Source organism: Neoarius graeffei, chromosome 12, assembly GCF_027579695.1.
Source record: "Neoarius graeffei isolate fNeoGra1 chromosome 12, fNeoGra1.pri, whole genome shotgun sequence".
Classification (NCBI taxonomy): domain Eukaryota; kingdom Metazoa; phylum Chordata; class Actinopteri; order Siluriformes; family Ariidae; genus Neoarius; species Neoarius graeffei.
Window position 1 is genome coordinate 65,508,471 of NC_083580.1, and position 17,848 is coordinate 65,526,318.

The 17,848-nt window shown below is 42.6% G+C and overlaps 1 protein-coding gene across 1 annotated transcript; it reads right to left on the minus strand.

Moving 5' to 3' along the window:
- Positions 1–753: 753 nt before the first annotated feature.
- Positions 754–12,032, minus strand: rab38c (RAB38c, member of RAS oncogene family). Its single transcript, XM_060935175.1, has 3 exons — positions 11,793–12,032; positions 3,255–3,535; positions 754–959 (listed from the first exon to the last, which is right to left on the minus strand). Exons 1-3 carry the CDS (start codon positions 11,983–11,985, stop codon positions 798–800), a joined length of 636 nt encoding a protein of 211 aa, XP_060791158.1. The 5' UTR covers positions 11,986–12,032; the 3' UTR covers positions 754–797.
- Between the last annotated feature and the right edge of the window lie 5,816 nt (positions 12,033–17,848).

A 17,848-nucleotide genomic window follows, 5' to 3' on the forward strand; every position in this document is an offset into this window, starting at 1 on the left:
ACCTACGGTCGATTTAGAGCCACCAATTAGCCTAACCTGCATGCTTTTGGACTGTGGGGGAAACCGGAGCACCCGGAGGAAACCCATGCAGACACGGGGAGAACATGCAAACTCCACACAGAAAGGCCCTTGCCGGCCACGGGGCTCAAACCCAGGACCTTCTTGCTGCGAGTCGACAGTGCTAACCACTACACCACCATGCCGCCCCTATTATTATCATCATCATTATTATTTACTTCTTTCATGTCCATACACATTAAGGGTTGCTAATATTTTCCCCAACCCCTTCAAGTATTCATGTCAGAGCCATTGTCATACTGTTAATTTAACGGTAGCTCAGTAGTAATTTCGTCACTGGGTTACTAAGCTACTGATTGGAAGGTCATAAGCTCAAACCCCTAGTACCATCAACTACTACTGTTGGGTCCATGAACAAATCCCTTAAACTATCAGCTTTCTCAATTATATGTCACATTATCAAATGAGGTAAATATTACATAAATGGGCATTTATGATTCTTTGATACTCACTGATCCACCACAAATTGAGAAAGGAGGCTCTGTAATTTTTCTTCACAGTGATTTTTTTTTTTTGGCATTTTGGCTGTGGACCAGTTGTGGGTGTGTACTGGAGATGAAATACTATTGGAATATAAACCAGCAGTGTGTGTTTTTGTTGCTGATGCTTTACTGCAGAGCCATAATTGCTTTTTGAGGGTGAAGCCAGTAACTCTGTGCCCTTTTCTCACGCTCTCTCTCTCATGCACTCTCTCGCCCCCCCACCCCATCCCACTCTCACTATTTAGGACATGCCGAGCATCTGGCTTTGCCACGATCTTTGGTGTTGTTGTTGCCAGACAGGGTCACTGTTTCTGGGTCTGCGTCGTTGACCGCGTTCTCCTCATGGGACAGTATGTGTTCCACCAGGCACCTGATTGCTGCTTCAATATTGGCGTTTTCCTACGACAGGAGAGTCACAGATAAGAAAGTGCTTACTGTACAGCAACCTCAGTCTACAGTCAACACTACCCATTATTACATTTAACCACATGAGGAAAGAAATTAAAGCTATGAGACTCTGGGCATTACATAATGTAATAATTATAACAGCAGTTCAATTTTAAACACCTTTCAGTGTACCCAAGAAGACTGTACAGATACATAACAGCACATTAAAAAGAATTTAACAACAACAATAACAAGGGAACAAGACAATTTTAAAAAAATAAAGGAAAAGGAAATAAAGACAGAAGGAGGCCAGGTAACACGCAGGGACTTGGGGGTGCAAGTCCAAATCAGAGCTAAAGGTATGATTGCTTTTGGTTGAAAACAAAAAGAAAAGCAGATTAAAAAAAAATGGCTAAGAGGTGTGTAAAGAGGGAAATCTGTTCATAAAATTCTCGCAGAAATGCCTTCGATATATTTGGAATCGATCTTGACTAGTCCTGATCTTCGACTTGGCCATCTTGACTACAGCTTTATGTAGAAGGAAGCCGTCTTATTCTCATCTCATTATCTCTAGCCGCTTTATCCTGTTCTACAGGGTCGCAGGCAAGCTGGAGCCCATCCCAGCTGACTACAGGTGAAAGGCGGGGTACACCCTGGACAAGTCGCCAGGTCATCACAGGGCTGACACAGACAACCATTCACACCTATGGTCAATTTAGAGTCACCAGTTAACCTAACCTGCATGTCTTTGGACTGTGGGGGAAACCGGAGCACCCGGAGGAAACCCACGCGGACACGGGGAGAACATGCAAACTCTGCACAGAAAGGCCCTTGCTGGCCATGGGGCTCGAACCCGGACCTTCTTGCTGTGAGGTGACAGCGCTAACCACTACACCTCCATGCCGCCCCTGCTTTAAATATAAGTATCAAATAACAGTAAGGTGTCTAAAGTGACAGAAAGGCTACCAACCTGAGCAGATGTGCAAGTAATAAAGGAGTGGAGCTGTTTCTTTAGTGATGCAATCAGTACGGTTTCATATTTGTTACTGTTGAGCCACGGAAAATTTACACTCCTCCAGATTGTCAACCAATGCTTGCACGGAAATTTATAGATCATCAGATGCAGATCGGGCAGCACGGTGGTGTAGTGGTTAGCACTGTCACCTCACAGCAAGAAGGCTCTGGGTTCGAACCCAGCGGCCGACAAGGGCCTTCCTGTGCGGAGTCTGCATGTTCTCCCCATGTCTGCGATGAGCTGGTGACTTGTCCAGGGTGTATCCTACCTCTCACCCATGGTCAGCTGGGATAGGCTCCAGCTTGCCCCCCGTGACCCCTCACAGGATAAGCGGTTACAGATAAAACAAACAGATGCAGATCATGCCATCTGATGATACTGTGTACATCACCATGGGAAGAACAAGTCTGGGTTTGGAAGATTTGAACCAGGAGAGGACAGTACAAGCAAGGCCAGCCACAATATACTGAATGTAAATTCTCAGCCTTGACTTTTAATGTGTGCTGTGCTTGAATAAATCACAGAAGACACGTGGAACGCGAACACCGGTCGGCCTATATGGCAATCATGTGATCACAGCAATGTCCGCATCACTTAGCAGCAGATAAGTCACATGATCGAAGAAGAGAAAAAGCACATTTTGTGAACTCGCAAGTCAGTCAATCTGCTTTATGATTCAGCCTGATTATTTCCCCATCATGTTATATTTCAGATAAAATATAAGCCATATCCCCAGTGCAGAGCAGACTGCTTTTAAACAGCTCGGACCTCTAGCTCTCACACAGCAGGGTGTTAATATTTATCTAAGGAGCTGCTTCGGGTCCTGTTCATACAATTCCTCTCTCACACACCCCTGTGTATTTAATTAGAAAGGAACTGTGAGATGAAACACACCCCCTCTCTAAACTGTGCTGTGTGTGCATGTTGTTCATATCACAGGTCACACACACACTCATCAAACACTGACCTCCGTGTCAATACACAGAATCACCAGACCGACATTTAGGCCATTTATTCGAAGCTCCTATTATAGGTGAGGCAACATGTGGTACATTTTGGTCTAAATTACTTCATCAATTCAAGATATTGTCGAAAAAGTGACCAGGCTGAACCAAATTGAAGAATTATTTGTGATTACGACCCATAATGATGACCCTTCTATCCAGTTGGAGGTCATTAACATCATGTAGCAATGATACAAAATGACTTTGTAAAAACACTGCCTTGTGAAACCTGTTATAAAACCTAGCAAGAATAAAACGCTCTCCTTCAGTTCCCTCACATGCACTCACCTTGGCTGAGGTTTCAAACCAGCCCACGAATCCATTCTCTTTGCAAAACGTGTCGAGCTTGGGAATCGGAGTGGACAAGCCGTCCCGTGACAGGTCGGACTTATTGGCCAGCAGAACAGTCGGGACAGGTGTGCCGTTGCTCAGAGTAACCTTTGTGTCCAGATCATCTTTCCACTTTGGTATCGCGTCAAACGTCGATGCTCTGGTCACATCAAACACGACCAGAGCTCCTACAGCCTCGCGGTAATACACCCGTGTCATATTGCCGTAGCGCTCCTGACCTACAAAAAGGGAGATAAGCACAGTACTGATTCACACATTACTGTATATATATGACATGCATTTAGGGAATTTTAGGTTTTCCGGCATGTCAGCGTTTTCAGATCGAGGGATTTGTGGAATCTCAGTAACATGACAAGCTGATTCTTTTTTTTTTTTTTTTAAATTAACTTCATGAGAAAAAGAGGCGGGTGAGGGAAATATCTACGTCTATGTATGACGTTATTCTTCAATAAAGAAAATATGGTAGTTTTCTCATCGTGCCACGTCACACCACCTTGTCATTACTCCTTTTCCTACAACAGCCATGTTGTGTTTTATTCCCTACATAATGTTCTAACAGGCGGCACGGTGGTGTAGTGGTTAGCGCTGTCGCCTCACAGCAAGAAGGTCCGGGTTCAAGCCCCGTGGCCGGCGAGGGCCTTTTTGTGTGGAGTTTGCATGTTCTCCCCATGTCCGCGTGGGTTTCCTCCGGGTGCTCCGGTTTCCCCCACAGTCCAAAGACATGCAGGTTAGGTTAACTGGTGACTCTAAATTGACCGTAGGTGTGAATGTGAGTGTGAATGGTTGTCTGTGTCTATGTGTCTGAGCCCTGTGATGACCTGGCGACTTGTCCAGGGTGTACCCCGCCTTTCGCCCGTAGTCAGCTGGGATAGGCTCCAGCTTGCCTGCGACCCTGTAGAACAGGATAAAGCAGCTAGAGAAGATGAGATAATGAGATGAGGTTCTAACATTACATGCATACTAAATGTAAGTCCAGGTACTGAAACTGGATCAATAACAAACTGGATTAAAGGAGGATTGAATGCAAAATAGAATTTTGATTTAAAAAAAAAAATTCTCATTTTATTAAATATAGGAATGCATTTTTGATAGCTATTTTGTCACTGCTATAGCAAGTTATGAGTGTTTGAAATATGCTATGTACAGTGCCTTGCAAAAGTATTCATACCCCTTGAACTTTTTCACATTTTTCCACCTTACAACCACGAACTTAAAAGTTTTTTATTGAGATTTTATGTGATAGACCAACACAGAGTAGCACATAATTGTGAAGTGAAATGAAAATGATAAATGGTCTTCAAAATTTTAAACAAATAAAAATCTGAAAAATGTGGTGTGCATTAGTATTCAGCCCCCCTGCGTCAATACTTTGTAGAGCCACCTTTTGCTGCAATTACAGCTACAAGTCTTTTGTGGTATGTCTCTACCAGCTTTGCACATCTAGACACTGACATTTTTGCCCATTCTTCTTTGCAAAATAGCTCAAGCTCAGCCAGATTGGATGGAGAGCATCTGTGAACAGCAATTTTCAAGTCTTGCCACAGATGCTCAATGGGATTTAGGTCTGGACTTTGACTGGGCCGTTCTAACACATGAATATTCTTTGATCTAAACCATTCCATTGTAGCTCTGGCTGTATGTTTAGGGTCATTGTCTTGCTGGAAGGTGAATCTCCTTCCCAGTCTCAAGTCTTTTGCAGCCTCCAACAGGTTTTCTTCCAGGATTGCCCTGTATTTAGCTCCATCCATCTTCCCATCAACTCTGACCAGCTTCCCTGTCCCTGCTGAAGAAAAGCATCCCCATAGCATGATGCAGCCACCACCATGTTTCACAGTGGGGATGGTGTGTGCAAGGTGATGAGCAGTGTTGGTTTTCCACCACACGTAGCACTTTGCATTTAGGCCAAAAAGTTCAACTTTGGTCTCATCTGACCAAAGCACCTTCTTCCACATGTTTGCTGTGTCCCCTACATGGCTTCTTATGCCTGTCTTTCAACAATGGCTTTCTTCTTGCCACTCTTCCAAAAAGGCCAGATTTGTGGAGTGTACGACTTATAGTTGTCCTGTGCACAGATTCTCCCACCTGAGCTGTGGATTTCTGCAGCTCCTCCAGAGTGATCATGGGCCTCTTGGCTGCTTCTCTGACCAGTGCTCTCCTTGCTCGCTCTGTCAGTTTAGGTGGACGGCCATGTCTTGGTACAGTAGGTTTGCAGTTGTGCCATACTTTTTCCATTTTTGAATGATGAACAGTGCTTCTTGAGATGTTCAGAGCTTGGGATATTTTTTTTTTATAACCTAACCCTGCTTTAAACTTCTCCAGAACTTTATCCCTGACCTGTCTGGTGAGTTCTTTGGTCTTCATGATGCTGTTTGTTCTTCAGTGTTCTCTAACAAACCACTGAGTCCTTCACAGAACAAGTGTATTTATGCTGAGAGTAAATTACACACAGTAGGACTCTATTAACTAATTAGATGACTTCTGAAGGCAATTGATTGCACTGGATTGTATTTAGAGGTATCAGAGTACAGGGGGCTGAATACTAATGCACACCACATTTTTCAGATTTTTATTTGTTTAAAATTTTGAAGACCATTTATCATTTTCGTTTCACTTCACACTTATGTGCTACTCTGTGTTGGTCTATCACATAAAATCTCAATAAAAAACTTTTAAGTTCGTGGTTGTAAGGTGGAAAAATGTGAAAAAGTTCAAGGGGTATGAATACTTTTGCAAGGCACCGTAATATATTAGTCAAGATGTCAAAGCAATGGCCGTAAACGAGATTCGTTGAGACCTGTGCGAGACATCGCAGGACGGAAGTAAAACGTACAGCGGAAATCAAAGTGGCCAACCCTGTGTCTGAAATCGCTCACTCGTTCACTACTCCCTATATAAGGAATTACTATATAGAGAACTATATAGCGAGCTGATTGGTAAAATGAACAAACGCTTTCAGACACTAGTCCGTCACGCTGGTATTTACATCATTACTGTTGCATAATTAAAACGTGCCAAATCAACCAGCTGGTGGGTTTTCAAAATAATAAATACATTAATGTATTTTGTGATAAATTCATATTATACTGAATATATTTCCCACATTAATCAATACAAAAGTACCTGCATCTTTCAGCTCTTTTAAAATCAAGGCTGAATACTTTCTTCTTTGCTGCTGCCTTTTATTAAATGGAATTTGACTTTTAATTTGATTTCTTTCAGCGCAACCACAATGCATGATTGGATATACTGCTTTGGTTAGTGACCATCGTTGTACACTACTTTTCGTGATGCACTGTGGGATACTTTGAGTGCACTATATAGGGTGTAAATAACCCTCACTAAGGTTTTGGACAGCACTACAAAATGGCATCCTCACTATATAGTGCCCTATACAGTGAGTAGGGAGCGATTTCGGACACAGGGTAACATCTGCCAACGTTGTCAAAAGACGCGTGCGCCCTCTTTCGAATGCTGATGTAATCAAGCCGGAAGTTTTGTTTGTTTTGATAGCAATCAGGAAAGTTTGAAAAAAGTAGGCAGTAATCGTCATTTTAACTCGTTTTTGTGCAATATTTCGTCTGGAAAACAGTTTTCAAAATGGCGGCACTGACACTTCACATTTCGAAGTCTCGCACAAGTCTCGTGAAGATCGCACGGATAAGCGACGCCTGCCGTGGACCAAACAAACTAAATTCAACACGGCTAAAAAACGAATAGGCCGATAAGTATAATATTTAATTGCAATTAGTTGCCAATACGAGTCACGATATAAGGTTACTAAAACCGAAAACGTCATCGAATAACACGTTAATTAAGAAATATTGCAAGCTTAAAAATGACTTCATTTCTCCTTTAAGAACTGGAATTCGGTACTGTGCAAAAGTCTCACTAGGTTTTTTTAAAATAGATGTTTATTTTATCACTTCTGCATTATTGAATCAGAACAAAACATTTTTCTTTTCCAAAAAAAAAAAAAAAAACAGAAAAAAATGTTTGTACATCAGTAAAGAAAAGAACAGATTATGTAATGGACAAATTTTTTTAGACCAAAAAAAAATAAATAAAAGAGAACTGACATTCTCCGAGATGCTCAGTAAAACTTGCAGTACATTTCTTTATAAACCTGCAGACACACTGCTCCTGAGACTCCATCTCCAGCCCTACACCTCCCTTCAACACCTCCCTCGCATTCAGTCTTGTTGTGCCCTTTATTGTTTAATCTACTAGGATTTTGTCACAGACTTATACACACACACATGCATTTTCCCGTTTTATATTCTTTTATTCCCCCTCTGTTTACACTTATTTTACATTTTCAATAGGTTTCATTGACGATCACAAGTGTATGATATATTTTTCCTCTCATAATAATTAATTTATTTTTTTTAAAGCAAAGGGTCACATAAAATATAGACTTTGTTTAGTTTATTACTGTTTACTGCTTTTTATAGTATTTTTAAGAGACATTTCATTTCATTAATTTCGAAGCCATTTTTGCTTTACAGCATTGTTTTTCATGTGCATAAGACTTTTGCACAGTACTGTTTGTTACACAGTGTGTGTGTGTGAAGTTGCCTGACACAGCACAGTTCTTGCATGTGACCACTGAACACAAACGGTCTTAAAAGCTTCTGATGTTGATCCACTAGTTGGCAGTTACTATTGATATAGATTAGCAGCTTATAGCCAGAGTTTTGATATGAATAAGGTATTATATGTATAAAAATCTATATATTTTTGTAGACAAATATATACAAAAATATATAAACACAGTGACCTCAACCTTATCGAAAATATACAGACTGTGGTTAAAAGTCAGGTCTGTGCCAGAAAACACACAAATATAACGGAATATCAATTCTGCCAAGAAGAAATGGTCAAACATCCATCCATCCAGCATCCATAACGCTTATCCTGTACAGGGTCGCAGACAAGCTGGAGCCTATCCCAGCTGATTATGGGCGAGAGGCGGGGTACACCCTGGACAAGTCGCCAGGTCATCGCAGGGCTGACACACACGGAGACAAACAACCATTCACACCTACGGTCAATTTAGAGCCACCAATTAACCTAACCTGCATGTCTTTGGACTGTGGGGGAAACCGGAGCACCCGGAGGAAACCCACGCGGACACGGGGAGAACATGCAAACTCCACACAGAAAGGCCCTCGCCAGCCACGGGGCTCGAACCCGGACCTTCTTGCTGTGAGGCAACAGCGCTAACCACTACACCACCGTGCCACCCCCATAGCGCTATATAAATGTAATAAATTATTATTATTATTCCTCCCCAGGGGAAAAAAAAAAAATGCCATGACATTCATGTCTGTGTATGTAATGCAATCTTCGGACCACAACTTTCTCTCTCTCATTTTATATATATATATATATATATATGAGAGAGAGAGAGAGAGAAGTTAATTTGAAGGTGAAATTAGAATCAGGTGTTTTCAATCACTGGGATGACAATCAGGTGTGAGTGGGCACCCTGTTTTATTTAAAGAACAGGGATCTATCAAAGTCTGATCTTCACAACACATGTTTGTGGAAGTGTATCATACCACAAACAAAGGAGATTTCTGAGGACCTCAGAAAAAGTGTTGTTGATGCTCATCAGGCTGGAAAAGGTTACAAAACCATCTCTAAAGAGTTTGGACTCCACCAATACACAGTCAGACAGATTGTGTACAAATGGAGGAAATTCAAGACCATTGTTACCCTCCTCAGGAGTGGTCGACCAACAAAGATCACTCCAAGAGCAAGGCGTGTAATAGTCGGCAAGGTCACAAAGGACCTCAGGATAACTTTTAAGCAACTGAAGGCCTCTCTCACATTGGCTAATGTTAATGTTCATGAGTCCACCATCAGGAGAACACTGAACAACAATAGTGTGCATAGCAGGGTTGCAAGGAGAAAGCCACTGCTCTCCAAAAAGAACATTGCTGCTCGTCTGCAGTTTGCTAAAGATCACGTGGACAAGCCAGAAGGGTATTAGAAAAATGTTTTGTGGACGGATGAGACCAAAATAGAACTTTTGGTTTAAATGAGAAGCATTATGTTTGAAGAAAGGAAAACACTGCATTCCAGCATAAGAACCTTATCCCATCTGTGAAACGTGGTGGTGGTAGTAGCATGGTTTGGGCCTGTTTTGCTGCATCTGGGCCAGGATGGCTTGCCATCATTGATGGAACAATGAATTCTGAATTATACCAGCGAATTCTAAAGGAAAATGTCAGGACATCTGTCCATGAACTGAATCTCAAGAGAAGGTGGGTCATGCAGTAAGACAACAACCCTAAGTACACAAGTCGTTCTACCAAAGAATGGTTAAAGAAGAATAAAAAGTTAATGTTTTGGAATGGCCAAGTCAAAGTCCTGACCTTAATCCAATCGAAATGTTGTGGAAGGACCTGAAGCGAGCGGTTCATGTGAGGAAACCCACCAACATCCCAGAGTTGAAGCTGTTCTGTATGAAGGAACGGGCTAAAATTCCTCCAAGCCGGTGTGCAGGACTGATCAACAGTTACTGGAAATGTTTAGTTGCAGTTATTGCTGCACAAGGGGGTCACACCAGATATTGAAAGCAAAGGTTCACATACTTTTGCCACTCACAGATATGTAATATTGGATCATTTTCCTCAATAAATAAATGACCAAGTATCATATTTTTGTCTCATTTGTTTAACTGGGTTCTCTTTATCTACTTTTAGGACTTGTGTGAAAATCTGATGATGTTTTAGGTCATATTTATGCAGAAATATAGAAAATTCTAAAGGGTTCACAAACTTTCAAGCACCACTATATATATATATATATATATATATATATATATATATATATATATGGTGGTGTAGTGGTTAGCGCTGTCGCCTCACAGCAAGAAGGTCCTGGGTTCGAGCCCCGGGGCCGGCGAGGGCCTTTCTGTGCAGAGTTTGCATGTTCTCCCCGTGTCCGCGTGGGTTTCCTCCAGGTGCTCCGGTTTCCCCCACAGTCCAAAGACATGCAGGTTAGGTTAACTGGTGACTCTAAATTGACCGTAGGTGTGAATGTGAATGGTTGTCTATGTGTCAGCCCTGTGATGACCTGGCGACTTGTCCAGGGTGTACCCCGCCTTTCGCCCGTAGTCAGCTGGGATAGGCTCCAGCTTGCCTGCGACCCTGTAGAACAGGATAAAGCGGCTACAGATAATGAGATGAGAGATATTATAAATGTGTGTATAAACAAACACTCACACGTGTGTGTTTTATACATCACACAAAATACAATGTATACCATAATAAATAACATATAATAGGAATTTTACATGTTTTTAAAAAAAAAGTTTTAATTTTTACTCACTTCTAATGCACTGAAAGAGAGGGAAGGAGAAAGAAAGAAAGAAGGCACAGAGGGGGGAAAAGGGCCCTTGGCTCTTCTACTAACTCTCATGTGACTCTACAAAAGAATGGACAAGCTGAGGGTAACCCAGACATGTCTACTGTTCCTCTACATTCTGAAGAAGAAGTAGTAAAATAAAAAGTAGTAGTAATGTAATGTGATGCAGTCCAAAGGAAAGCTTCATTATTTACCTTTTTATTATTATTTTTTTAAATGCATGTACTTTCTTCATTGATTTCAGGGATATAAACACAGATACAATGCAACCTGACACTTTCCAATGGGTTGTTTTACAATCAGGGTCCGCAAGCTAAAAATCACATTTAACACTTATTATCTTCAATATCAAAAGGCTTGACTAAATAAACTTGGTTGTTTATTGTAGCCCTGTGATAGCTCTATTTACCATGCAAAAAAAAAAAAAAAATTGTGATAACGTTATTTTTGGTGAATGTATGGCAATACGTCATATTTAGCAAAATTACTCGTATCATTTAGAAAAAGTGCTTTTTTGGCCACAGGTAGCTCCAAAAGGGATGCACTTACATCATTCTTTATCCCATAAAACACATATTTGGTTCCATATCATTGGAAACATAGTTAAGTTTTAATGTTGAATGCCAGTAAGTTTTTGATCAAATTAGTATGCAATTGTGTCCAAAACAATGTCCTCTCTGAGACAGCTAATTTTTCAATTTCAGGAAGAATAACATATCTAAAATGATTATTTTCATCCTAAAATGTGGTCAAGATATTGGGACATAAATATTAGACACAACTAACACAAAGCTTACAGCCTTATATTTAAAAGCACTATGGAAGTAGTGGATTCTGAATTGTCCAAAAAAAAAAAAGTCCTGTCTGAGAATCCCTTCATTTGTTTCTCCCATCTTATAGCAGATTACACAAAACTACCATACACACATGTCAAAAAATTACCTGAAATCTGTTCTTTAACTTGTCCTTCACTTAAAAACTGCTACAAGAACCAGTTTGAATCTTGGACCCCTGTGACACAAACTTTGTACTCTGATTGTAAAACAGCCCAATAAAAACACTGATTTTTTTTTTTAAATAAAGCATTAAATCCAGTCTCACCTGCGATGTCCCATAACTGTAACCTGATGACTGTGTGATTGTCCCAGTTCAACACTTTCAAGGCAAAATCGACGCCTATAGTGGCTCTGTAGTGCTGAGAGAAGACCTGATGAACACATCTCTTTATAATAGAGGTTTTTCCAACTCCGAGGTCTCCAATCACAAGGACTTTGAACAGATGTTCTTGCTGCATGATTGAAAAAAATCTACTAAAGCAAGAAGCCCGAGGTCTCAGTGGGTCACTGTTTACTTTCAGCAGCTCCTATAAACTTAATCAATCATTCTTTACTTAATTAGGCAGAAAAAACAAAAACAAAACGTTTGAAATATCTTCTAGTGAGACAGACATTACTCAGAGTTTGCCAGAAATGAGACTAATAAGATAAACGCTTAAAATGTTTTAAAATGTTGAATAAAATAAAAAAAAAGCAAGAGTATATTATAAAAACTTCATTCTCCTAGCTGTTATATTACATCAGGACGCGCTGGAGAGACGGTGTGTGCCTTCACGGCTTCCGTAGTGTGTAACAGCCAAACCTTATTTAACTGTCTCGTGCACACTGAGGGCGGGGCAGAGGAGTCTCTCTCTCTCTCTCTCTCCCCGTCTCTCTCTCTCTCTCTCTCTCCATACATATAATATATAGAACACAATATAAACCTTGACAACATAAATAAATATATAAATAAGGTGGGATTTATATAAAAATATAGAAATATATAAATAAGCAGCCATTTCTATATCACTGGTTTTATGTACAACAACAACACAGAGCAGACTTCAAAAAAATCTCATCTCATTATCCTGTTCTACAGGGTCGCAGGGCTGACACATAGACACCCATTCACACCTACGGTCAATTTAGAGTCACCAATTAGCCTAACTTGCATGTCTTTGGACTGTGGGGGAAACCGGAACACCCGGAGGAAACCCACGCGGACACGGGGAGAACATGCAAACTCCACACAGAAAGGCCCTCGCCGGCCACAGGGCTCGAACCCGGACCTTCTTGCTGTGAGGTGACAGTGCTAACCACTGCGCCTCCCTAAATTATCTCATCTCATCTCATCTCATTATCTCTAGCCGCTTTATCCTGTCCTACAGGGTCGCAGGCAAGCTGGAGCCTATCCAAGCTGACTACGGGCGAAAGGCAGGGTACACCCTGGACAAGTCGCCAGGTCATCACAGGGCTGACACATAGACACAGACAACCATTCACACTCACATTCACACCTACGGTCAATTTAGAGTCACCAGTTAACCTAACCTGCATGTCTTTGGACTGTGGGGGAAACCGGAGCACCCGGAGGAAACCCACGCGGACACGGGGAGAACATGCAAACTCCACACAGAAAGGCCCTCGCCGGCCACAGGGCTCGAACCCGGACCTTCTTGCTGTGAGGCGACAGTGCTAACCACTGCACTACTGTGCCTCCCTAAATTATCTCATCTCATCTCATCTCATTATCTCTAGCCGCTTTATCCTGTTCTACAGGGTCGCAGGCAAGCTGGAGCCTATCCCAGCTGACTACGGGCGAAAAGCGGGGAACATACAAACTCCATCGGCCACTGGGCTCGAACCCAGAACCTTCTTGCTGTGAGGCAACAGTGCATGTCTGTGCCTCCCTAAATTATCTGTATTTTTAAAAAAAAAGGATATGAGAAATGTCAGGCTGGCACGGTGGTGTAGTGGTTAGCGCTGTTGCCTCACAGCAAGAAAGTCCGGGTTCGAGCCCCGTGGCCGGTGAGGGCCTTTCTGTGCGGAGTTTGCATGTTCTCCCCGTGTCCGCGTGGGTTTCCTCTGGGTGCTCCGGTTTCCCCCACAGTCCAAAGACATGCAGGTTAGGTTAACTGGTGACTCTAAATTGACCGTAGGTGTGAATGTGAGTGTGAATGGTTGTCTGTGTCTATGTGTCAGCCCTGTGATGACCTGGCGACTTGTCCAGGGTGTACCCCGCCTTTCGCCCGTAGTCAGCTGGGATAGGCTCCAGCTTGCCTGCGACCCTGTAGAACAGGATAAAGCGGCTAGAGATAATGAGATGAGATGAGCTACTTTGTGACAATGTCTGTTGTTAAAAGCGCTACACAAATAAACTGACTGGACTTGAGTGGAGTTTGCATGCTCTCCCTATATCTGTGTAGGTTTCCTCTGTGTGCTCTGGTTTCCTTCCACAGTCCAAAAGCCATGTTGATAATGTCAACTGGCTACTCTAAATATCCTGTAAGTTTGAATGGTCGTTTGCTTTGCTAGATGGCTCATGTGACTCTGGCAAATAAGTTGTATATAAAAAAATGGGTGATTGGATTTTCATTTTGAATTTAAACAGAGAAACAACTGCACAAAGAAATCATCTTCTTTTGGCTGCTTCTGTACATTCAGGGTCACCACAGCACATTTGATTTTTACACCAGATACCCTTCCTGATGCAACCCTCCCCAATCTGTCCAGGCTTGGGACCAGCACTAAGTATGCACTGGTTGGGGACGTCATGGCTCAGGTGGATAAGGTGCCATACCATAAATCTGGGGACCTGGGTTCGATTCCGGCCCGAGGTCATTTCCCACTCCCTCCCCGTCTCTCTTTCCCACTCATTTCCTGTCTCTACACTGTCCTATCCAATAATAAAGGTGAAAAAAGCCCCCCCAAAAAGTTTGTACAACCCCAGTGGCTGGCTATTTTACTTCTTTTCACCATTCACACCTATGGACAATTTAGGGTAGCCAGTTAACCTTTCTACACGGAAAGCCCCCCAGCTGCTGGATTCAAACCCAGAACCTTCTTGCTGTGAGGTGATAGTGCTAACCACTACACCACCATGCTGCCCGCCCATCCATCCATTATCTGCAGCCGCTTATCCTGTCCTACAGGGTCGCAGGCAAGCTGGAGCCTATCCCAGCTGACTATGGGTGAAAGGCGGGGTACACCCTGGACAAGTTGCCAGATCATCACAGGGCTGACACACTGACACCCATTCACAAAAAGTCAAAGTCAAAGTGTCCTATATACATTTTCGTACGTACGTTGGGGAGTGCCTGTTAGAGAGCACACTCTGTCTAGGCCATTGGCATGGTGAGGTAGGGTGGCCGGTTCCTTTCCTCACCGTCTTTAACTTCCCCAGTGTTTCCACCAGGTCCCCATTCACTGCTGGGTGGACAGGAGGCGAGCCCCAGATCACTGTCCGAGGCGAGGCTCGAACTGGGGACCGTTTTCTTAGTGGGCAAGCGCTCTAACCACTTGGCCACTTCACCCTAACATTCACACCTACAGTCAATTTAGAGCCACCAATTAACCTAAGCTGCATGTCTTTGGACTGTGGGGGAAACCGGAGCACCCGAAGGAAAGCATGCAAGAGAGCATGCAAACTCCACACAGAAAGGCCCTCATCAGCCACTGGGCTCTAACCCAGGACCTTCTTGCTGTGAGGCAACAGTGCTAACCACTACACCACTGTGCCACCCTACATGAAACATATTTTGCATTATAATAATTGAGCCCTCCTCCCACAGGACCTGCCTAAATGTGTATGGAATTGATTGAACCACAGCCTTATCTGACTTTTCCAGTGTATTAAGTCAAGTCAAGTCAAGTTTATTTGTATAGCGCTTTTAACAATAAACATTGTTGCAAAGCAGCTTTACAGAATTTGAACGACTTAAAACATGAGCTAATTTTATCCCTAATCTATCCCCAATGAACAAGCCTGTGGCGACGGTGGCAAGGAAAAACTCCCTCGGATGACATGAGGAAGAAACCTTGAGAGGATCCTGACTCAAAAGGGAACCCATCCTCATTTGGGCAACAACAGACAGCATGACTATAATATTAACAGTTTTAACATGAAGTCAGTTTCATTGATGTTATAAACTCTTCATTGATGGAAACTTGAGTGCAAACTGTTCATGACAACTGCAATCCTAAAGTTAGCAAGTCAACTGTAGTCCTCAGCCATAAAAGCATTACTGTAAGAGTCCAGAGCGTCCTCCAGGTGTGACTTTCAACTGTTCACATGAGGCCGTCCTCCACAGGAGCGATGCGATGAGACTCCAACCAGACACAGGGCACCAGGATGGATCAGGCAGGTCCGAGGAGCAGAAGAGGTCAGCATCTCGATCTCAGGACCGACATGTAACTCAGAGGGACAGATTTGGGGGAGGGGGAGAGAAAACACAGGTTGTTAGGTATGCCTAATGTCACCTGAATAAGTAGGAACAGTTTACATATTGCACCGAGTACAAGCAGGGGCTCCGGCAACTAACTATGACAGCATAACTAAAAGGGGAGAGCCAGAAGGCAACACAGGCATGAGGGAGCCCCAGGACATAAAGCAGCCAGCCACTACACCGTCAACAAACTCGAGTGAGCAAGCGAGTGGGGACTGACAGCATCCATACATCCCAGTTTACCAAAACACTCTGTCTGAGGACCCTCCAGATCTACACCTTTACCTCATAAACACCATTAACAAAAGGCTTGACTAAACAGATATGTTTTCAGTCTTGACTTAAACGCTGAGACTGTGTCTGAGTCCCGAACACTACTTGGAAGGCTTTTCCATAACTGTGGGGCTTTGTAAGAAAAGGCTCTGCCCCCTGATGTAGCCTTCACTATACGAGGTACCAGCAGATAGCCTGCACCTTTTGATCTAAGTAGGCGTGGCAGGTCATAGAGGACCAGAAGTTCACTCAGGTACTGTGGTGTGAGACCATTCAGTGCTTTAAAGGTCAATAGTAGCATTTTATAATCAGTATGAAATTTGATTGGGAGCCAATGCAGTGTGGATAAGACAGGGGTGATGTGGTCATATTTTCTAGTTCTAGTAAGGACTCTTGCTGCTGCATTTTGAACTAACTGGAGCTTGTTTATGCACTTATTGGAACATCCAGACAGTAAGGCATTACAATAATCCAACCTGGAGGTAATGAAAGCATGAACTAGTTTTTCCGTGTCATGTAGTGACATTAAATTTCTTATCTTAGCAATATTTCTGAGATGAAAGAAAGCTATCCAGGTAATGTTATCATTGTGAGTTTCGAATGAAAGACTGGGGTCAGTAATCACTCCGAGGTCTTTTACTGCTGCACGTGAAGAAACAGAAAGGCCATCCAGAGTCACTGTGTAATCAGAAAACTTACTTCTAGCTGTATGTGATCCTAGTACAAGTACTTCAGTCTTGTCAGAGTTAAGCAGAAGGAAATTAATAAGCATTCAGTGTCTAATGTCCTTTACACATTCCTCAATTCTATTAAGCTGGTGTCTCTCATCAGGTTTTGCAGAAACATGCAACTGTGTGTCATCAGCATAACAGTGGAAACTAATACAATGTTTGCGAATAATATCTCCCAGAGGTAACATATATAAAGAAAAAAACAGTGGACCCAAGACAGAACCTTGTGGAACACCAAACTTTACCTCAGTACATCTAGAAATATCACCATTTATATCAACATACTGATAGCTATCAGTTAAATAAGAGCTGAGCCAGCGGTGAATAATTTGGCAACCCACAGCACATTTGATTTTTACACCAGATACCCTTCCTGATGCAAGCCTCCCCATCCTGTTCAGGCTTAGGACCAGCACTAAGTATGCACTGGTTTGTACAACCCCAGTGGCTGGCTATTTTACTTCTTTTAACAATTCACACCTATGGACAACTTATGGTAGCCAGTTAACCTAACTCAGGGGTGGGCAAACTTTTTGGCTCAGGGGCCACATTGACTTTTGAAATTTGCCAGGCGGGCCGGGCCAGCACCAAATTCATACATATCGAACATAAACCAGAAAAGCTTTAGTGTTATTGTAAGGCCTTCACTGACAGACCCAAATGCAGATCAGATTGACATTTATTTTAGTTCTCAGTCAACAAAGGCAGAGCAGAAAAATGTTTGCAGTTTAATAGATTGGCACTGGATCCATCCAGAAAATAATACACACACACACACACACACACACACACACACACACACACACACACACACACACACACACGTGACAGTAAGAAAAGTAGCACACTTAATTCTTAAATTACATCTTTGAGCTGCCAGGATGAGTAGGATG